The sequence below is a fragment of the Spermophilus citellus genome, assembly GCF_964194105.1.
Source record: "Spermophilus citellus genome assembly, chromosome: 4".
In the NCBI taxonomy this organism is placed as follows: domain Eukaryota; kingdom Metazoa; phylum Chordata; class Mammalia; order Rodentia; family Sciuridae; genus Spermophilus; species Spermophilus citellus.
In genome coordinates, this window is record NC_138185.1 from 43,395,722 (window position 1) to 43,418,647 (window position 22,926).

The 22,926-nt window shown below is 40.8% G+C and overlaps 1 protein-coding gene across 4 annotated transcripts in view; it reads left to right on the top strand.

Moving 5' to 3' along the window:
• The window catches only part of KAT14 (lysine acetyltransferase 14), a gene marked incomplete at its 5' end in the record, with an annotated part of 47,783 nt that extends 40,876 nt beyond the window's left edge, over positions 1-6,907 (top strand). For 3 of the 4 annotated variants that reach the window (XM_081293251.1, XM_081293252.1, XM_081293253.1), the window contains 2 exons: positions 1,301-1,491; positions 4,587-6,907. In XM_081293251.1, coding sequence (XP_081149377.1) covers positions 1,301-1,491; positions 4,587-4,760 — 365 coding nt within the window. In that variant the 3' untranslated portion in view covers positions 4,761-6,907. Of the gene's footprint in view, positions 1-231; positions 279-1,300; positions 1,492-4,586 lie in introns of those variants that run through there. The other variant, XM_081293254.1, reaches the window with a different exon arrangement.
• Between the last annotated feature and the right edge of the window lie 16,019 nt (positions 6,908-22,926).

A 22,926-nucleotide genomic window follows, 5' to 3' on the forward strand; every position in this document is an offset into this window, starting at 1 on the left:
CCTTCCAAACCAGACAGATCAATTTTCTATATAGTTCACCTTTTTAAATTAGTGTATGCCACATGACCCTAAGACTTTTAGTCTTATGATTTCATGTAGTTTGTTTCTACTAACATAGAAATATTAAAATATAAATGCCTCTCACTTTCCTAAGATCAAGAAGAAGCCAGCAATTAAAGTAATAAACAGTGTTTTTGTTTGTTTCTCTTCCCTGTTTGTCTCTGCTTCCAGAATAAAAGATTCATCCTGTTTTGCTTCTACCTATGTTTAGATACCAGGTAATGTCTATCAAAGATACACAGACTGGTAGCTTGGGTGCGTTTGGACACTTTTGTTTTTGGCTTAATAGTTCTTTATGCTTTGTTGGTTTAGCTGTTCCTTAGTGAGTGTTAGTACTGCCAAAAGATGTTTTTAAAAGTCCAAATACCTCAGTCATGGACTTTGAGAATAAAAGTAAACCCAGTAGGGTTTGTTATCTTATCAGCCTTAACAAAATTGTCTCTGAGGACCAGAGCCATCAATTAGAGGAACACATTTTAATTGCTAAATATACACATGTTGTTTTGGATCTGCTTTGAAACCTAAAGGATTATTTAATCCATGTCTTCCAGATGTTAGGATTTCACCAAGATTTAGAGCCATGTCATCTTTACTGCCTAATAATCATGTAATAGTGCATGTGGTGGCAGAGCTGTGCTCATTCTTCTGGGAGTGGTACTGGGGCCAAAAGTAGCATTCTGGGAGCATCTGCTGCTTCTGCCATTATGCTAGGTACCTTCATACGTCATGCACAGAATCATTTTTTTAATTTTACTTCTTTATTATAAAAGGTAGCATTTATATAAAAAACTTATAAGTTGTATATGGAGGGGGTAATAAGAAATGGACACTCTCTGGGATCTTTAACTAGCTCTGTCAGGTCTGGGTATGCTCCTTGCTTACATGTTGCAGGAACTGAGGCCCTGAGACATTTTGAAATGTGCCAAGTCACACACATGGTAGAGGAGGCTGAGTCAAAGCCAGGTGTGTCCGGTTCTGAACCTGAGCGCTCTCTCCTATCCAACCTGTCCTGCCTCTCATCTTTTTAACATATGTATTTAGAAAAGACTATGTTAATTTTGATATTTTCTAAAATTCATTTTTGTGATTTGAATGTGTGGTATCTATGGTAATATCTTTGCTTCCAATTTTGGGATTTTTTTAGCATGCAGGTATAGCTATAAGTACAAATTGAACAGCTTGGTGTTCCTTAATTCCAAAAGGCACACAGTTTGAGTCTCTGGTTGTTTTTTTTCTTTAGGCATTGACCTGTCTGAGTGCCTGCAGTATCCAGACTTCAGTGTAGTCGTCCTTTATAAAAAAGTCATTATTGCCTTTGGCTTTATGGTTCCTGATGTGAAATATAATGAAGCATATATTTCATTTCTGTTTGTCCATCCTGAATGGAGAAGAGCGGGGATTGCAACTTTCATGATCTATCATCTGATTCAGGCAAGTGGTCTGTGCTCCTGATTTACCTTTCAGGGCTCCACTAAATGACCTGGAGTCATGAAGCTGAGCTGGTCCTGTCCAGCACAGCCCAGTGGTGGGGCCTCAGAGACCGAGTGAAAGGAAGCCAATCATTACCACTCGGGGCTATAAGAGCCCCCTCTAAAATAAAATTACTGTTCAAACCCTGGTTTCAGAGAAACCATTTTGTGAATATATGTCATAAATTAAACAACAAAACACCTAAATGTAAGACTGTAATGTATGTGTGCTATCCATACTGGTAACTGCTGCTGCTCTTGGACTCAAACTGTCAAAATTCTGAGAAGTTTTTGTTTTATTTTAAGTAGTTGTAATATTTTAGCACAACTGTTACAATAAATAGCATATAGTCTATTTATTTTAATTTAGCTATCACTGTATAAACTGTTGTGACCCTTCTACAACTTGATTCTAATATTCAATTCTTCCTTTGATATATCTCTTTTATCTTTGAAGAAAATATATCACATATTTATATGCTAATGTCAAATAAAAATGCAATAATTTCCCCTCTTCAAGGAATTATTTTTCTCCCTGGTAATGTTTCTGGTAACTATTGTTTAGGAAGTATTTGGTATAGAGTACTGAGTGTAAACTTGATGTGGCCAAGGTTTCTTCTAAAGAGAGGCTGGAGATGATAAAATGTTTTTTCCAATTTTTAATGGCACTTATTTTCCAATTTCTAATGAAACTTTCTTAATAATTCCCAAATGTTGGTAGGATCCTTAAAAACCATCTTGCTAGAAATTGCTTTATTCTCAAGAAATCACTCCTAGCAATTAACCTGTGCTACCTTATGTTTCAACTGAGACCCATTCAGTTATTTCTACCACATCCCACCCACAGAATCTATCTTCTCTGCATTTATTGTTCTATCCTAGCACGGTGCCTATAGGGTTCTCTGCCTTTTGTGTTACCAGAAAGGGCCTGTAGGGAGGGCAGGGGTGACATCTCAGTGTGTGTTCTCAGTGCTGAATATAAGACCTGTCATGGAGGTGATCTTTGCTAAATGGGTGGAGGAGTGGTTCATCTTTGTATGTATGTACTTTGCACCCCATTCAGATCATCAATCCCAGGGCCTAAATTCAGGGGGCTCAATTGGTAGTACTTGGTGATTGTCAAGGTTAGGTGATGTTTATTTGTCATCTAGAGAACACTAATATCACCCCACAAAATTTACTTTATAAGCTCAATATGCCCTTGTCCTGGTTATAGTGGCAGGGCTCTTTTGTCCCCCAAAATGGCTTTGGGTATACATTGTGGGTTAAGCAGAGAAAAGATGGTAGCTGCCAAGTGGCCTTCAGAGTGCTTACAGAGAGGCCTTAGGTATCATGGATTACAAATCTCAGGACTCAGTCAACTTCAGTCCCCGTGCCTTCCTCATTAAAAAACAACTTCTTGCTGGGTGTAATGGTGCATGCCTTTAATCCCAGCAGCTTGGGAGGCTGAGGCAGGAAGATCACAAGTGTATGGCCAGCCTCAGCAACTTGGCAAAGCCCTGTCTCAAAATAAAAAGGACTGGGGAAGTTACTCCATGATTAAGCACCCCTGGGTTCAATCCCTGGTACAAAAAAACAAAAAGGAAAAAAAAAGAAAAAGAAAAAAACGAGTTCCTAATTTCTCTGGCTTTTGGAACACCTTATTCTGTGTAGCTGGTTAAAGAACCTAAGGGCTTGTCTTGTGTTCACAGAACAATTATTACCCTTTTCCTCAAAGATTAGGCCAATGCAAAATTCAGAAATATCATTTCTGTGAAGCAAATACTGTAAGTTTTGGAATGGAAGGTGGATTTGGGATTCAGAGGGTCTGGACAAAGTCCTCAGGTTTTATGATTAAATTCTTAATATTTAGTAACAAGATCATGGCATTTGCAGGGAAATGGATGGCATTAGAGCAGATTATGCTAAGTGAAGTTAGCCAGTCCCTAAAAAACAAATGCCAAATGTCTTTTCTGATATAAGGGGTGGGTGACTCAAAATGGGATAGGGAGGAAGAGCATGAGAAGAAGATTACCACTAAATAGGGAAGAAAGGTGGGAGGGAAAAGGAGGAAGAAGGGGAGTTGCACGGAAGATGGAAGGAGACCCTCATCGTTATACAGAATACATATATGATGTTGTAAGGAGAAAAAGAAAAAAAAAAGTGTGTCACATTAGATTGGATAGAGAGAAGTGATGGGAGGGGAGGAGAGGGGAAGGGGGGATAGGAAGGGCAGCAGAATAAAATAGACATTATTATTGTTGTATGTATATAGGTAACTGTATGAGCAATGTGATTCTGCAACCTGTACAATCATAAAAATGAGAAATTATACCCCATTTGATTCAAATGTATGATATGTCAAGATCATTGTACTGTCATGTGTAGCTAATAAAAAAATTCTTAATATTTAGTATCTATGTGTGTAGTTTAGCACCTTTTCTAGCACGTCTGGGGGGAATTTGTATGCTGGGGGGCAGGGTATGAGATGACATTTAGTTTATTTTTTTTATTTTTATTTTTTTTAAAGAGAGAGTGAGAGGGGGAGAGAGAGAGAGAGAGAGAATTTTTAATATTTATTTTTTAGTTCTCGGCGGACACACATCTTTGTTGGTATGTGGTGCTGAGGATCGAACCCGGGTCGCACGCACGCCAGGCGAGTGCGCTACCGCTTGAGCCACATCCCCAGCCCCGACATTTAGTTTATAAAAGTAGAACTATCTCAATCTTTAATTCTTGAAGGTTGTCATAGAGTTGATGCTGATATGTTTGACATTTAAATGTAATTCAATTATAAGTAAAGTTGACAATAAAATATCTCCCTTGACCCTTTGATTCAGAGGAAAACAAAAACAATGCCCAGATTTTCATTATCTCCTTAGTCTTAGGAATGTTTAGATCAGCAGCAAAATGTCCTTCGGTTTCTAGCCGTTGCTAAGTACTGCGGTGCCTCGGCCTCAGTCCCTTATTTCCCCAGTTTCCATAACTAACTGCCTACGCTTGAAAGAGTTTCTTCACCTACTCATTTTCCCTCAGGCCTTTTTGTTTTCATCTTGTATTTTTCCACTCTTTTGGCAGACCTGCATGGGCAAGGATGTAACCCTTCACGTCTCAGCAAGCAACCCCGCTATGCTGCTCTACCAGAAGTTTGGCTTCAAGACTGAAGAGTATGTTTTAGATTTTTATGATAAATATTACCCGTTGGAGAGTACAGAGTGTAAACATGCGTTCTTTCTGAGGCTCCGGCGTTGATGTGAACCAGCTCTTCCCAGAGAAATGTGTGGGCTATCAGAGAACAGGTATTCACAGAGTCCTGCAGGCAGTTATTGGTTTCATAGTGGGCTCAGATCTCCTCTGCCATTAGACGGATGGTCCTCCACACCTCAACTGGGGAGAACCAAGCAACAGGCAATGAAGTGAGTGCTGAGCAGCCCTTCAGCATAGTCACCCTCCATCTTTCATGGAGCTACCTTCAACTGACATCTTGGATTCCACCATTCACTAAAACTGAATGCTGCTGCTGTCCCTCCCTCCACCTGACAGCTTGTGAGAATAAAAGAACTTCTAGATTGATATTCTTGGTGAGAGAGAATCTGTGTGTCCTTATTGAGAGGACAGGAAACCCAAGAAAGCATTGTGTCCTAGGATGAGAAATTATGGGATGATTATAAAAAGGGGATCCCACCCTATTCCCAGCCAGTGATGTGCTGACATTAGATCCAGGAGGACTTCTAGGGCATTGAAGTTCTTGTCTTTTGCTGACTTTTGTCACTGCCAGGAAAAATAAACTAAATGTCTGTGTCTACATGTTGCTTTATCTATTGCACCTGTTGGCATCTGCTTGCAGAGATGGGCCTGGGAATGAGGGATCTCTTTCTCCCCGTGGTCTGAGAAGTCAGTAGGGGATCCGAGTGGTCGAGCAGACTGCCATTTAGATTGCCTCCCCTGGCCTTTCATGCCCAGGACATTTGCAATATAGAAGTGGAGGTGTAGGTGTTTACAAGCAGAACCTGCCATGGATATGACCTGCCCCATCAGCAGGACAAGGCTGCTTGGTGTGTTTGTGGATTTTGGAGATGGACTGTCAATCTGGTGTTTTGGGACCCAGTGAGAACATTTCTAAAACTATCAGATATTCTCAAATAAAAATTGTATTAACAACCCATGGGAAGGGCTTCAGTCCAACAGGTGGCTTTTTAACTCTCTTTAAGAGCAGAGGTTCTTGGACTGGAGCTATAACTCAGTGGTAGAGTGTTGGCCTTGCCAATGTGAGGCACTGGGTTTGATCCTCAGCACCACATAAAAATAAATAAAGATATTGTGTCCATCTACACTAAAAAATAATTTTCTTTTTTTTTTTAAAGAGAGAGTGAGAGAGCAGAGAGAGAGAGAGAGAGAATTTTTTAATATTTATTTTTTAGTTCTCGGCGGACACAACATCTTTGTTTGTATGTGGTGCTGAGGATCGAACCCGGGCCGCACGCATGCCAGGCGAGCGCGCTACCGCTTGAGCCACATCTCCAGCCCATAAAAAATAATTTTCAAAAAGAGCTCAGATTCTTAACTTCTGTGGAATATGAATTACTTTAAAAATCTAGAGGAAGCCAAGTACTCTGTAGAAAACTCTAGTGCATTTTTAAGATTTTGCGTCAGGGCTCCATGGACACTAGATTCTATTCCATGGGCTATATTTGCAGCCAGATTGAATCCCTTTGTTCAAGAGAAGCATGTTCAGCTCCCATGGTAAGATGGTCAGCCAGTTGTTCTGTACCTGAGGAAGTCCCTTAGGCTCCATTTCAATTGTATGGGAACTCCTAGCAGCATTCCTCATGTCTGTTTTCTTCCTCCTGCTCTCTTACTTCCAGGAGTTTTCTACCTTTCAAAGATTTTTTTGTTGACAAAATGAATTGTAAGCCCCACAAGTAAGATTGAGGAAACAACCTTTTCAAACATAGAAACCAGCTTGTAACTGTTGTGTGTGAATGATAAGACTTGTTGTTGCAGAGAGTGTCTCAGGTGATTGTCTCCATAAGTTCATGGAGCTGAAGAAGGCCATGGTTGCTTTAATTGACTTTTTTTTTTTTTTTTAACTCAGGGTCACTTAATCATTGAGCCACATCCCTAGCTCTTTTTAAATTTTTTTATTTTGAGATGGTCTTGCTAAGTTGCTTAGAGCCTTGCTGAATTACTGAGGCTGACTGAACTCGAAGTCCTCCTGCCTCAGCCTTCCCAGTCACTGGGATTATAGGTATGTGCCATAGCACCCAGCTTTAATTGACTCTTTGTTTTACATCTTTTAATTATGAAAATTTCTAGTCATGCACAAAGTCAGAGAATGACACAGCAGAACACCACTACCCATACTCAACACTTAGCAAGAGCCCCTGATGCTGAAAAAATATTTTAAAGTAAATCCCAAGTATCATACATTCTATCACTACTCATTTAAATAGATATTTTTAACAAATATGGATATTTTCTTTTTTTATTTTCATTTCTATTACCTTTTAAAATATTTCTTTAATCATATTAATTGTAAAAATTAATGGATTTTGCTGTAACATTTCCATACATGCATATATCATATTTGAATTATGTAACTATGGATATTTTCTTAAATCAATGCTTATTTTCATTCTTCTAACCAAACACACATTTTTGGAATTGTCTCATTGTCAACCTGTAGTCAGGCCATCTGGATTGTTTCACAGTTGGTTGGTTTATAGCAGCAGCCAGGCATGATCCATGTTATAACCAGTTAGTTTCCTGCCTCATTATTCCCCCTGCCACTGATTTGTCACAGAAACCAGATCAGTCACCCTGTGGAATGTCCCACGCTGTGGTTTAACTTTTTGTCCTTGAGGTGTCCTTTGTGGGGCAAGACTAACTGGGCAAGGTGAGGAGTGGACCTGACCTTGTTTCTCTTCAGGAGTCCTGGGGGAAGCCTAATTTCCTTACCGGAATCCAGTCCCTGCTTGGGCACTGGGGTGGGGCTGCTGTTGATTTTGATCTACCTTCTCCTCCAGACTTTCCCCTGGACTAGCACCATAATAAATGCTTAACTAGTCTTATGGAAGATGTTTTGATAGATTTGCAGTCCTAATTTACTTTGAAATTTGAAACAAGGAGAAGGGTTTTTTTTTTTTTTTTCATGACACAAAAATGGTCATGAGTTTTAAAAAGCTGAGGAACCCTATCTAGAGTTGTTATTCCTGAGGAGTTTGGATTGTCCCCTGGAAGTGGACTTTTGTAGTCAGCTGGGCCCCTCAGTACCTTGTAGGGGTAGGAGTGTGACCAGAATTAATGATGTCCCTATTTCCCCAGACTTTCTAGGAAGGTTGAGTCCTGTTTATAAGCAGGATATTTGAGAGCTGGAACCTTAATTTTGAATTTTCTAAATATAGTTAACATTCTTCTGTGTAAAGTGTGCATCATCTAAAAGCCACAGTGCCTTGTGCCTTGGGAGTCTCCTGGAACTGTCTCCTGTGCCATCCCCAGCCCTAGGGAGAAGCTCCCAGGTCAACTTCACAACCCTAGGTTGCATTACACACTGTGATTAAGAATATTCTTCAGGTATGTAATTGCAGGAAATTGGGATAAAGAATAATGTATCTCAATACTGGGAATGGCCATAGGGTCATAATACTTCATTAGAACACACTCACTTTACAGACTTGGTACATTAGTACATACTTGACCCTAAGAAACATCACTATCATCTATTAAAAACAGGTTAACTGTGCATATTATACTTCAGCTGCCTCATCTGTAAAATGGGTTCATAATACCTACCTTTTAGATTTCTAGTGACAAGCTCACCAAGGTTGGGAAAATCACAAATAGAGGACTCTTAATTCAAAGCTGGGCAGTGTGGCAGAGGCTACAGCCTTCCCTGCTCTGACTAAACCCTGAAGGAGGAGGAGTGGGAGGTGGGAGGGAACCCTGTGTGTGCTTGACTCACATCTACTTCCAGTGCTAGCACAGGTTGCAGCTCCACACATGTGGAATGAATGATGGAGGAAATAAACTGTGTGCATCAGGGGCTCAGTGGAGTGAGAGACCTCAGTGATACCTCTTGGTTTCTTTCACTCTTCAAATTTGACATGCGTATTTTGTTTATCACAAATTAAGTGTTTCTCACTGCACCTAGCTCCTTCTTTCTCTCTTCTTAGAACCTTACAACATTGTACAGGTTCCCTTATGTCTGGGGAACCCTACAAAAGTAACCAAAGTCTATAAGTTTGGATTGTATGAGCTGAGGATAAAACTGATGGTGGCTTAGGTAAGAAGCTGGAAGGTGGCCTGTGGCTCTGCCATCAGAGATGCTGCTATAGCTTGAATATGGTCTGAGTATATCCCAGGGTTTTAGGTTTTGGAAACTTTGTACCCAGGTGCATTGGTGGGAGGTGATGTGAAACCTTTAAGAGGCAGAGCCTAGTGGGAGGTCCTTAGGCCAGTGGGGGGTGTGTCCTTGGAAGGCACTGTGGAACCCATCTCTCCTATGTATGCTATGTATGGAAGGGAAAGCTAGCTTCCTATCTGTAGATGTGATTTCTTCTTCCCACAAATGCTCTTGCACTTGCAAGTGCTCACCAGAGCTAAACTGATGCTAGTGATATGATATGCCCTTGAACCTCCAGAACTAAATAACCTCTTTGCTTTGTAAAGCTCCCTAGCCTCAGATATCTTATAGTAATGAAAAATGACTAATGTCAATGGAATGGCTTCAGGAAAGCCCATGTGGAGGGTATTGACCATTGACAGGGTGGGGAAGGGAGAGGGAGAGGAGCAGCAAATCAAGTCCTGATGTGTAGCATTTTCTGATTTGTAAGGTATAAATACTCTCACTGTGGCTGATTCCTAGCCACCAATGTGATATTACTGTACCAGAGTAGGACAAGCATAGTGGTACTTCCATCCTACAGACAAGAACAATGGATAGAAACAATACATGGGCATGGGAACACAGATAATAGTAATGTGTAGTAAAGTAACTATTGTGTTGTAAATTTTGAATATCATCTTTTTTTTTCTGTTTTCCTTTTTCATCTTCTTCCCCACCCCACCCCCCTTTCTCTCTTTCTTCCTGATTAAATCCAGGGCCTCACACATGGTACACACACACACACACACACACATACACACACATACACACATATTCTACCACTGAGCTACCTTCCCCAGCCCCATCTTTATTTTTTATATGATTAATTCAATTGTAAATGTATATAATTTTAGCTTTTACTAATGGTTTGCAAAAATCCTGTAACTGCTTACTATCAGCTCCTGTGTGCAGTCATCATGGACCTTTGCAGAGTGGGATCCACTAGCTGGCCTAGTGGTCCCACAGGCAGAGGTCATATGACCAGCTTCTAGCACTTGCTGTGTGTTGCCCACAGTGTCTGGGCTAGGGCAAGGATAGGGCTACATGCTAAAGGTTCCTGTGCTGCCAGGAGTAGCTGGTGGGGGTAGGCAAGGAAAGAAGAGGGAGGCTTCTGAAGCCCCGGGGAGGTGGTGGTCACAGCCTCACATTTATCCATTTGTAGCTGTAGTGACCTCCAGGTCGGTTGCAGGAGACCCTCCTACAGCTTAGAGCTTCTGTATCACTTAAAACCACAATAAAGCTGTTAGTCTAAAAGCAGGGGGTAAAGCACTTGCCCAGCATGCACCAGGCTTTGGGTTCTTGGGTTTGATCCCCAGCTATGTGAAGAGGTACCAAGTCTCCTTCCCCAGCCATGTCCTTTAGCACCACTCACTACCAATGCATCATCCACACTAAAAACTTCAGCCACCGCTTGCCCTGTCCATATTCCTCCTGGCCAGTTGGGACCAAGTTCTGAATATTTGTGTCCCCTGCAAAAATCAAATGTTGAAACTTAATCCCTAAAACAATGATATCAAGAGGTAGAGCTTTGGGGAAGAGAGCACTTGGGGAGTAGGATTAGTGCTCTTGTGAAAGAGGCCCAAAGGGGTCATCTACCTTTCTGCATGGAGGTTCATGGCTCTCTGAACAAGAGAGTGAACCCTCACCAGGTGCCTTAATCTTGGACTTTGAGCCTCAAGAACTTTGAGCAGGGGCTGGGGATGTGGCTCAAGCGGTAGCGCGCTCGCCTCGCATGCGTGCGGCCCGGGTTCGATCCTCAGCACCACATACCAACAAAGATGTTGTGTCCGCCGAGAACTAAAAAATATTAAAAAAAAAAAGAACTTTGAGCAATAAATATCTATTGTCTAAGTCATACAGTCCATGATATTTTGTTGCAGGCTGCAACAAAGTTGCCCTGGCTGGCCTCCAACTTGCAATCCTCCTGGCTCAGCCTCTCAGATCACTAGGATTTACAGACATGTGCCAATACGCTGAGCTGTCAGCTTATTTTTTATTATTGATTTTTTTTAGTTATACATAATGTTAAGATTCATTTTTACATTATTATAAAAACATGGAATATAATTTGTTCTAATTCAGTCCCTAGTATTTCTTTTACCTCCTCCCTCCCTTTGTTCCCTTCCCTCTATCCTACTGACCTTTCTGCTATTTAATTTTTAGTTTCAGCTTATTTTTTGTATATTTTTAGTTGTAGAGGGACACAATACCTTTATTTTGTTTATTTAATCTTTTTTAATATTTATTTTTTAAGTTTTTTAGGTGGACACAATATCTATTTTACATTGATGTGGTGCTGAGGATCGAACCCAGTGAGTGCCTCATGCATGCCAGGTGAGCACTCTACCGCTAAGCCACAATCCCAGCCCCAATCTTTTTTTTTTAATGTGCCTCATGTGTGCTAGGCAAGCGCTCTACCACTGAGCTGAAACCCCAGCCCAAGTTTCAGCTTATTTTTAAGTCTAGTGTAATCACAGTACATGAAGTTTTCATGTCCTGCGTTTTATCATTGTTATAGCATTACCATTTTCCAAGTTATTAAATAGTATTCATAACCATTTTTAATGACTCTATTTTCTTATTCTTTTATTTTTCCTTATTAAGATATATGCACTTATAAATAACATTGCAGTGAATACACTTGTGCATGGGGGATTTTTGTTTGTTTTGTGTCTGTGTGTTTCATATTTTACACCATGGATTGAATTTTTCTTTTTACTTCTGGATAGATGTCCAGAAGTGGATTTCGTACATCAAAGTATGTGATCATTTTCATTGTTACTTTCTCATTGTTACATTCACCACTGAAGTATTAAGGTACAAATCTCACTTCAAAACTGCCAGAATTGGGTATTGCTATTTAAAGTTTGGGTTTTTTGACTAATTTTTAAATAAGCAATAATTTGCCTTGTGAAAAATTATTAGCATCTTGAACATTTTTTTTTGTTTCCTAATAGCATTTTTTTTTTTTTGTACATTATTCTGTCCTTTGTTGATCTCAAGGGAATAGGGAGATCTCATTTGTTAATGAGTTCTTTGTACAACGTAGGTATTGATCCTCATCATGGTTCCATCTGGAGAATTTACTTCATGAGGTATTAAAGGAACAGGGATGTTGAGGGAGGGAGGCAAAAGAAGGGAGGGACCAAGACCAGGGTAAGCAGCCCAATGGCAGGACTTGCAGCATCTTTTCTAGGCCCTCGGCCAGCCCCAGTGCTAGTCTCTGAGCCCTGGGAGGAGGCAAAACTGGTCACCTGATCTCTGGAGAGGCCCTTTGCTCCAGCTGCTCTACTGGGTCATAAAGGGAGCCTGGCTTCCTTCCCTGGGGTTCCTCTTGTCTGCAATAGCAGACTGCTATTTCCCACCCAGCCCCAACCCCCTTTTTTAATCCCACAGAAATAGTTTTATCTCTTAATTCTGAGGTCATTTGCATCAGAGATGGGTGTAAGCTGGCTGTAAAAAGCCTGACCTATTTTTTTTTTTTAAGCCTGGCCTTTTTTGTTTTCTTGGGCCTGAATTCTGCACCTAGTCATCTCACTTTCTAAGTGCATTCCTCCCCTAAGCTCCAAGGTCTGCCTGAGCTTTTGTAGCTCACCTGCTGGAATGAAGGACCTGCTTCTTTACCTTTTCTAGGAAGAAGTTAACTGAGTGTTAAATTCCATTTTGTTCTCATGACTTTAAATATATATCATCTTGGTGATTTTCCTCCCTTCCTGCATTTTCTGTAGATAGAAAAACAGACTCAGGACTAACTTTAGGGCTCTAAAACTTTAAACCCTTGGGGCATTCTGAGGAGCACAGGTGCAAATTAATGTTTGGGGAAAGCAAATCAGGTTCCCTGGGGCTAGAGAAGATGAGGAGGGGAGGCTTGAAGTAGGGAGAAGGCTGTGCAGGTGAATTTGACAACAACTGAAACCCCTACTCAAACTGGTTTAAACAAGTACCACCACCAATTATTGTCTGCCTAGCAGTTTGTACCATGGTTACACAGTTTACTAGATTATTAACCCTTTAGCTTTGGGCAAGTAATTTAACCTGAGTTTTCTTACATGAAAAAGAATTGTTGGTATCAAATGACTTATTATAAGCAACTACCACCATAAATTGTTATCTCAGCTAGAATAAGTCTACAGGCAGTGTGTCTCATGGTCACACAATTTATCAATCATTAGCTATGTGACCTTAGGTAAGTAACTTAAGCTGAGTTTCCTCATTTATGGAAAAGGATTGTTGGTATTAAATGAGTTAATATAAATAAAAATCTTAAAGAAATCACTAGCAGGCTGGGGATGTGGCTCAAGCGGTAGCGTGCTCACCTGGCATGTGTGCGGCCCGGGTTCAATCCTCAGCACCACATACAAACAAAGATGTTGTGTCCGCCGAAAACTAAAAAATAAATATTAAAATTCTCTCTCTTTCTCCCTCTCTTCTCTCACTCTCTCTTTAAAAAAAAAAAAGAAAGAAAGAAATCACTAGCATACAGTGTTTTATAAGTATTCATAAGCAACTATATTGGTCAGTCATTGCTGCATAACAAATTCACAAATCTCTGTGGTTTACAACAGTAAGTATTACTTTCTGATGTGTCTGCAGGTTGGTAGGGCTTGGCTGGGCCATTCTAATTCATTCTGTGTGCACAGTTGATTTTAGTTCCTGTGTTGGATGAGCTGAGTTCTCTCTCTTGGTGTTCCTTCTGGGACCCAGAGTGGCCCTGCAGCAGGAACCAGAGGAAGGGTGGAATCCCAAGATTGTAGAAAACAAGGCTGTGGTCAGGAACTGGCATACCATCATCCTGCCACCTTTGTTTTGGCCAAAGCCTCACATGTCCCAATATCAGCAGGGAGGGAAAATAACCTCCTCCCACTCCAGTGGGTGGCAGTGTAAAATCACACGGTCATGGACATGGAGAATTATAAATGGCGTACAGACGAAAGTGATCAATAGGTAAAATCTTAACAGCAAGTAAATCTCCTTATTTAACATTGTTTTTTTTTTAAAAAAAAAGAGAGTGAGAGAGAGAGAGAGAGAATTTTTAATATTTATTTTTTAGTTCTCGGCGGACACAACATCTTTGTTGGTATGTGGTGCTGAGGATCGAACCCGGGCCGCACGCATGCGAGGCGAGCGCGCTACCGCTTGAGCCACATCCCCAGCCCTATTTAACATTGTTAAACTTGAAATATTTTCTAATTCCTTCTGTGACTTCCTCTTTGATCCATGGGTTATTTAGAAGTGAATTATTTAATTTCTATATCTTTGGGGAATTTCCTATATCTTTCTGTTATTGATTTCTACTTTAATTCTCTTGTAATCAGAGAACATATTTAGTGTCAATTAAATTTACTAAAGTTGCTGGCTGTGCTGTGATTATGTAATAGAATGTCTCTGTGCTTCAAGGAAACACTCTGAAGCGTTTAGGAGTAAATTGTCAGTGTATCTGACCTACTCTCATTTGAGTCAGAAAAAACTCTGTGTGTGTGTGTGAGAGAGAGAGAGAGTGTGTGTGTTGTGTGTGTATAGTAAGAGAAGAAAGAAAAAAGGAGAGGAAAGAGGAAGAGAGGTAAAATCTTAACAGCAAGTAAATCTGAGTGGTAGAGAAGATGGGAGGGGAGTGGAGGGGGGATAGTAGGGGATAGGAAAGGTAGCAGAATACAACAATTACTAATAGGGCATTATGTAAAATTGTGGATGTGTAACCGACGTGATTCTGCAATCTGCATTTGGGGTAAAATTGGGGGTTCATAACCCACTTCAATCTAATGTATGAAATATGATATGTCAAGAGCTTTGTAATGTTGTGAACAACCAAAAAAAAAAAAAGATGGAAAAGTAAAAAAAAAAAAAAAAAAAAAATGGTAAAGTACCCCTGAGTTCAATCCCCGGTATCAAAAAAGAAAAAGAAAGAAAAAGAGGGTATACAGGTGTTATTTGTTATTTGTACTTTTATTCTTGCAACTTTCTGTCCATTTGCTTTTTTCTTTGTATGGGGATTGAACTCAGGGCACTTAACCATCAAGCCGCATCCCTAGCCTTTTATTATATTTTATTTAGAGTCAGGGTCTCATTAAGTTGCTTAGGGTCTCACTTAATTGCTGAGGCTGCCTATGAACTCCTGATCTTCCTGCCTCAGCCTCCTGAGCCACTGGATTACAGACTTCTGGCTGAGATTATTTCCATATATTAAAAAATAAATACAAAGTAAAAGCTAATAATCTCTCCTACTTTGTCCAGTCTCGTAGGTACGTATCCTTCCAAACCTCCATACCTATACAAATCCGTACTAATATTTATACACTTAGATGGTGTTTTAGTGAGCTTTTTCACTGCTGTGAACAAAAGACCTGTCAAGAACAGTTTGAGAGAAGGAAAAGTTTATTTGGAGCTCTTGGTTTCAGAAGTCTCAGTCCATTTATGACCAGCTCCATTGCCCTGGGCCTGAGGTGAGGCAGAAATAAATCATGGTGTGAAAGAGTGTGGTGAGGAAGAAAGCAGTTCAGGATGTGGCCACCAGAAAGCAAAGAAAGCAGGCTTCCCTCACCACTGACAAAATATAAAACCAAAGGTATGCCCTGGGCGACCCACCTCCTCCGGCCACAGTGTCTACAGTTCCCCCCCCCCAGTTGATTGCTCTCAGGGATTAATGCATTGATTATGTTAAGGCAATCATTACCCAATCATTTCACCTCTAAACGTTCTTGCATTGTCTCACACATGAGCTTTTGGGGGACACCTAAACCATAACCGATGAGATTTTTTTTGTTTATAAAAATAGGATCATTCTCTGTGGGATAATTATTCTTCAGTTTGATTCTTTTTTTTTTTTTTTTTTTAGAGAGAGAGAGGATTTTAATATTTATTTTTTAGTTTTCGGCAGACACAACATCTTTGTTTGTATGTGGTACTGAGGATCGAACCGAGGCACACGCATGCCAGGCGAGCGCACTACCACTTGAGCCACATCCCCAGCCCTGATTTTTCTCTCCTAACAATACATCTGTAGGTCAAAAGATAATTTTAGGGCTGGAGTTGTAGCACCAACCCTCCAAGTGGTAGAACATTTGCCTACCACATGTGAGGCACTGGGTTTGATCCTCAGCACCACATAAAAATAAATTTTAAAAATGAAGGTATTGTGTCCATCTAAAACTAAAAATATTTTTTAAATATAATTTTAATTTACTTTGAAAGTAAATCAGATGTACAAGTAGCACATTTCTTCAATCACCTCCTTATTGGTGAACATTCTGGCAGCTTCCAGTTTTGTTTTTTTGTCACCACAAACAAGACAACAAAAAATACTATCACATATACCATTGTGTTGGTGTAAAATCTGTGACTCTCTTCTGAAACTACGATTTTATCAAGATCAAGGCCTTCCACATCCATTAAACTCCAAGCTGTGGGTATAGGGTGGTCTCCAGATGTTGTCTGCTCACACCTCGTGTTCAGTCGCCCATCATTTTCTGGAGAAGGGCAGAAAATCCTCAAGAAAGTTGGACATACCAGGTTTCTTTTTGAATATGAAGAGACTGTCTGTGGTGTTGTGGCTGGTCCCCCCTATTTGGCAGGTGAGTCCAACATTACTATATGTCTACCAAACCTCACACATCTCTTCTTAGCATTTTCATGGGTGCCCGCTAATTATGTACCCTTAAAATTGTTTTGCTGGAAATGTTATGCAGGCCCTAGGTTTCTGTAGATGAGGTCACATATGGTCCACAAGCAGTTGGTTGGAACTCAGATGGAGTCCATTTCTAGCGCAAATAATTTAGCTGAGATCATAATTTATCTAGTACCACAATAATTCTGCATAAAATCACCAAAAATCTTAGTGGCTTAAAAAAAACACCTATTATTTACTTGTGTTTCTGTGAGTAATTTAGGCAGCGTTCAGCTGGGTAGTCTAGTTTTGACTGGCTTCCCTCATGCATCTGTGGTCAGCTACAGGTGGGTTGGGCACCTCAGCTTCTGGGAGTTGCTGCATTTGGCTGGAGTGATGGAAGTTTTAATCCTTGTGGTCTCTCATCCTCCAACAATTTAGCCTGGACTTATTTATATGTAAGGAGGTAACACAGGGGTTGAGAGTGGGAGACAGATGGAGAAGAGAAAGACAACGAACACAAAGATTGTGGAAGGCTGCCACAAATTTGGTATATCACGTGCTCACTTCAGCAGCACCTAATGGTAAAATTAGAACAATACAGAGATTAGCACCGGCCCCTGTGAGAGGATAAAATGCAAAATCATGAAGTGTTGCATATTTAAAGAAACAAAAATTGGCACTTCACTTTACCACATTCTCCTGGCCAAAGCAAGTCACTGAGCCAGCCCAAATTCATTGCATTGGAAAATAGACCTCACCTTTTTGGTGGGGGAGTTGAAAAGTCACATGGCAAAGGGGATGGATACAAGGAAGAGGAAATGTGGCCATGTTTGTAATTTTTCTCACCTGTTTTTGCAAGTCACAGGAGTGAGGAATTGAGAAGTTATGCAAATTGCCTAAATTCACAAAGCCAGCAAATGGCACGTTCAAACCTGGACGATCAGACCAGTGCTAAGCATTCGGCCCCCTTTCCCATCTTCTTGACTATTACAAGCCTCAGGAATCTTACCTTCTTCAAAAATTCTCAGCATAGAGTTGACCTCCAGAAGAAAATCATCTCCAAAGATCTTCTTCCTTGAAGAAGAGGTTTTAACAGAAACTGGAGCTGGTGTTCTGGTGGGTTTGTGGATAGATTTTGGTAGACTGATGAGTGGTTGAGTAGACAAGTGGGGGGCTGGGGATGTGGCTCAAGCGGTAGCGCGCTCGCCTGGCATGCGTGCGGCCCGGGTTCGATCCTCAGCACCACATACCAACAAAGATGTTGTGTCCACCGAGAACTAAAAAATAAATATTAAAAATTCTCTCTCTCTCTCTCTCTCTCTCCCTCCCTCCCTCCCTCCCTCCTCTCTCACTCTCTCTTTAAAAAAAAAAAAAAAGAGTAGACAAGTGGGTAATAGGGTGGATGGAAGGGTACCTGAGTAGGTATTTGAATGGGTGAGTGGATGGATGGATGGATGGATACATAGGTAGGCTTATGGGTAAGTAAATGGATGGTTGGGTGCATGGGTAGGTCGATGTTGGCAAGTACAGGGGCTAAGGATAGCTTCTGTCTTCTCTCTCTATTTGGGTTTTACCAAAGTCGAGGGCAGGGAATAAAGAAATCTGAGGTGGGTACAGTGGCACATGCCTGCAATCCCAGCAACTTGGGAGGCTGAGGCAGGGTGATCAAAAGTGCAAGGACAGCCTCAACAATTTAATATGATTTTTAGCAACTTAGTGAAATCCTTTCTCAAAATAAAAATAAAAGGGGCTGGGGGTGTAGCTCAGTGGTAAAGCACCCCTGAATTCAATCCCCAGTATGAAGGAAGGAAGGAAGGAAGGAAGGAAGGAAGGAAGGAAGGAAGGAGAGAAAAAGAAAAGAAAAAAATCTGAGCCTCCAAGGCAAGAGATGTAGCTCAGTAGTAGAACACTAACCTAGCATGTGCAAGACCCTGGGTTCAATTCCCAGGACTGCAAAAAACAAAACATAAAAATAATGGTAAGGATGTGGGGCGGCGGGGAAGGACATACTCATACATTGCTGGTGGAACTGCAAATTGGTACAACCATTATGGAAAGCAGTATGGGGATTCCTCAGAAAACTTGGAATGGAACCACCATTTGACCCAGCTATCCCACTCCTTGGTTTATACCCAAAGGACTTAAAATCAGCATTTGCAGTAATGCAGCCACATCAATGTTTATAGCAGCTTAATTCACAATAGCTAAACTATGGAACCAGCCTAGGTGTCCTTCAATAAATGGATAAGGAAAATGTAGTATATATAGTCAATGGAATATTACTCAGCTTTAAAGAAAAATGAAACTATGACTTTTGCCAGTAAATGGAAGGAGTTGGAGAATATTGTGCTAAGTGAAATAAACCAATCCCCCTAAACCAAAGACTGAATATTTTCTCCAATATGCAGATGCTAATTCATAATAAGGTGGGGTGGGGTGGGGCACTAGGGAAGAATAGCATTACCTTAGATTAGGTAGAGGGAAGTGAATGGAGGGGAGGGGAGTGGGGATAGGAAAGATAGAAGAATGAAACAGACATTATTACTTTATGTACATATGTGACTCTACAATATGACCAATATGATTCTACAACATGTACACTCAGAAAAATGAGAAATTATATTCCATCTATGTATGATATCAGAATGCATAAATGCATTCTACTGTCATGTATAACTAATTAAAACAGATTTAAAATTCTAAATAAATGTTTTTTTAATTTTATTTTTTGGTATTAGGGATTGAACCCCAGGCATTCAACCCCTGAACTTTTTATTTTTTATTTTGAGACAGGGTCTCGCTAAGTTGCTTAAGGCCTTGCTAAATTACTGAGGCTGGCTTTGAACTTGAGATCCTTTTGCCTCAGGCTCCCAAGTCCCTAGGATTATAGGCATGTGCCTGGCAAGAAAGAATAGTTGTGAAAAAGAAAGAAAGAAGGAAATCTGAGCCTTAAGGTGGTATATGTTGGAGCCTTTAGGTCTGAAGGCCACAATGAGGCAGGACGGCCTTTCCAATCAGGGAGCTGTGAGCCGTGTGGAGCTCTGAACTGAGAGTTGTGAGTGTAAGGCTTTCCTTCCTCCAGAGGAGTGAGTGCCCAGGGTCCATTTTAAAAGCTATCATTTAAAATTTAGTCCTGGGCTGGGGATGTGGCTCAAGCGGTAGTGCGCTTGCCTGGCATGCGTGCGGCCCAGGTTCGATCCTCAGCACCACATACAAACAAAGATGTTGTGTCCGCCGAGAACTAAAAAATAAATATTAAAAAAAAATAACCTCTCTCTCTCTCAAAAATAAATAAATAAATAAATAAATAAATAAATAAAATTTAGTCCTTAAGCACAAGCTGATCACCCTCCACATCTCTAGTCTGCTACAGGGTGTGGGGATTCCAAGAAGACCCTGACAGAAGGAGTTTATGGTCAGGGCCCCCCTCACAGGGAATGTTGTGTAGACTCAAGTCCTGGCTGGTGGCCACAGAGGCCTTCTTTCTCCCTCTTTGTGGGTCAGCTGGATAATTATCGAGGACCCATATCTGTGACCCATTTGTGTCAAGGACCCCAGCCTAATCTAAAGAGATTTGTGGGCATTCCTGGAAATTGGGCTGCCCCACAAGTGGGTGCTCAGGCACAAGTTCCCTGATCCATAGCTAGCATGCTGTTGTCTATGACTCCATTTCCTCCCATAGAACTCTGAGGAGAGGGATTGGGGCCCCACCTGGGGCAGGTATAACACCTCCCAGATGAGGCCTCAGGGTGCTGCAGGCTGAGCAGCTGCTTCCCAAACTGGTTCCACACCCACCAGTATCCTCCCAGTACCAAATGCTTGCTCCTCTTCTAAATTCTTTTGAGTCTTCTTGGTGGCTTTTCACCTAGACATACCAGATGTCTAGATAAAGGCAACAACCCTTTTCAGTCCCACAAGTTTCCCTGTGCCTCTCTAGTTGGTACTCTCCAAGGTTGTCTTTCTGACCTTTATCTCCATAGATCAGTGGTGCTAATTCTTGACCTTCCTAAAAATGGAATCATTTTATAAATATCTCCCGTTTTCCCAAGGTTACACCCACTGTTAATTCGAACTAGCCTTTCCCTGCGGGGCTAGAGCTCTAAGGCCGGTTTGGGTCTTAATCATCTCTGGGAGTCCACAGACCCACCCACCCACCGATTTACAGCTCCACCAGCCCTCAGGGTAAACAGTGGACGTTCGTTCAGTCCAGAGATCATAGCACCCACCATGGCTAAGAGCCCCAGTTACCCACTTTCAAATATGGATGCTCTAACTTAGAATACTGTGTAAACTTGGGTTTGTTTCTTAACCTCCCTCTCCATTTTTTCTTTATTCAGATCAAGGAAAATGATACTACTTGACTTCTAGGGTCATTGTGATGACAAGACACATCAATATTGTTATTAATTTAGTTATTGGTGCATTATGATTATACATAATAGATTCATTGTGACATATTCATACATGAAATGAATATGCACAAAATATAATTTGATCACTTTCATTCCCCTTCCCCCACTGACTGTATTGGTTTCCCTTCTTTTTTTTTTCTTTTTCTTTTTCTTCTTCTTCTTTTTTTTTTTTTTTTTTTTGTAGTGCTGGTGATTGAACTCAGGGCCTCATGCATGCTAGGCAAGGGAGCTATCATTAAGCTACATCCCCAGTCCTCTCCCTTCTATTTTCATAATGTCCCTTTTAAAATATTTTTCTCTATCTTCTACATATAAGAGAGAACATTTGACCCTTGACTTTCTGAGTCTGGCTTATTTTATTCAAACACAATGCTCTCCAGTTCAATCCATTTTCCTCCACATAATATTTCATTCTTTTTTTTTTTTTAAAGATAATTTTTTAATATTTATTTTTTAGTTCTCGGCGGACACAACATCTTTGTTTATATGTGGTGCTGGGGATCGAACCCGGGCCGCACGCATGCCAGGCGAGTGCGCTACTGCTTGAGCCACATCCCCAGCCCTATTTCATTCTTCTTTATGGCTAGATAAAATTCCATTGTATTCATGAACCACATTTTCTTTATCCATTCATCTGGTGACAGATACCTAGACTGATTCTATGACCTGGCTTTTGTGAATTGTACTGCTATAAATGTGGGTAATTTTAAAGCTCTTCCAAACTGGAATATAGTAGATCTATGTAAATATTTGTTAAATGAAGAAATTTCTGAAAACGAATTTTTTTCTACCTCAGCAGCCCTATTTTTAACCTTCATCTCCTAAGCCAGGGATCCACAAATTATTTTTATTTACTTATTTATTTGTTTTTGCAGTGCTAGGGATCAAAACCAGGGCCTCATGCATACTAGGCAAGCACTCTACCACTGAGCTATATCCTCAGTCCTGCAAATCTATTTTCTTTCTTTTTTTTTTTTTTTTTTTTTGGTACTAGGGGCACTTACCCACTGAGCCACATCTCCAATCCTTTTTTATATTTTATTGGCTTTGAACTTATGATCCTTCTGCCTCAGTCTTCTGAGCTACTGGGATTGCAAGTATATGTCACTGTGCCCAGCTGCAAATCTATTTTCACAAGAAGTTTTTATTGGAACACAATCACATTGATTGGTATATATTTTGTCTGATTCCTCTCACACTACAGTGGCAGAGTTGAGTAGTTACAACGGAGCTATTTAGCCCATAAAGCCTAAAATAGTTGCTGCGTGACCCTTTCTAGAATAAATTTGCCAACCCTTGTCCTGAGTTCTCCAAACCCTCCATTTAAAAAAACAAAACAAAACAAAAACTACCCTATAGCTTTAGTACAAACTGCTCTGACCTGGTAAAAATATAGCTTCTGTGGAAGTTTTATGTTCAAATGCCTATCTTTTGTGTGAAAATCCTCTTGAGTCCCACAGTTCCCTTGACCTTCAAGGTGGCTCTGTGGGCCCAGCCTTTGGTGGCTCTTTGTTGGGGGAAACAGGGTAGGTTTGAACTTGCAATCTCTAAGAGTAGAGACAGGTGAGAAGAGAGCAGACAGGCCCTCTGGGAATTCAAGGCCACACAGAGAGAGGCTGGCTGCTCCCTCCCTACCAGGCAGGGCACTCTCATAAAATAGCCCTGTTTGAAGTTCACTGTTAAGTGTTGGCCTCAGGGGCCTAGCTCTGCAAGCCTGCCACCTATCTAGCGCTTTCCACTAAACTGGCTATGGGAGAGATTACTCTGGAGGGCCCCAGACACATGATAATGAGATCCAATTATTATGTAAATCTAGGGCTGGTTTTAGCAGGCCATGGGTTTCCTGGGGCATTGCTTAGGGCCTTACTGTTGTTCTTGAGAATGGACCATAAGAAATAGAAGTTAAGAAAAATAAATAAATAAATAAATTCAATCTTAGTGTAGTTCTTTGGAACCATCTACCAGATATATTGAGCCAAAAGTACAATAATGGTAGCTGGTGCTGTGGCACATGACTTC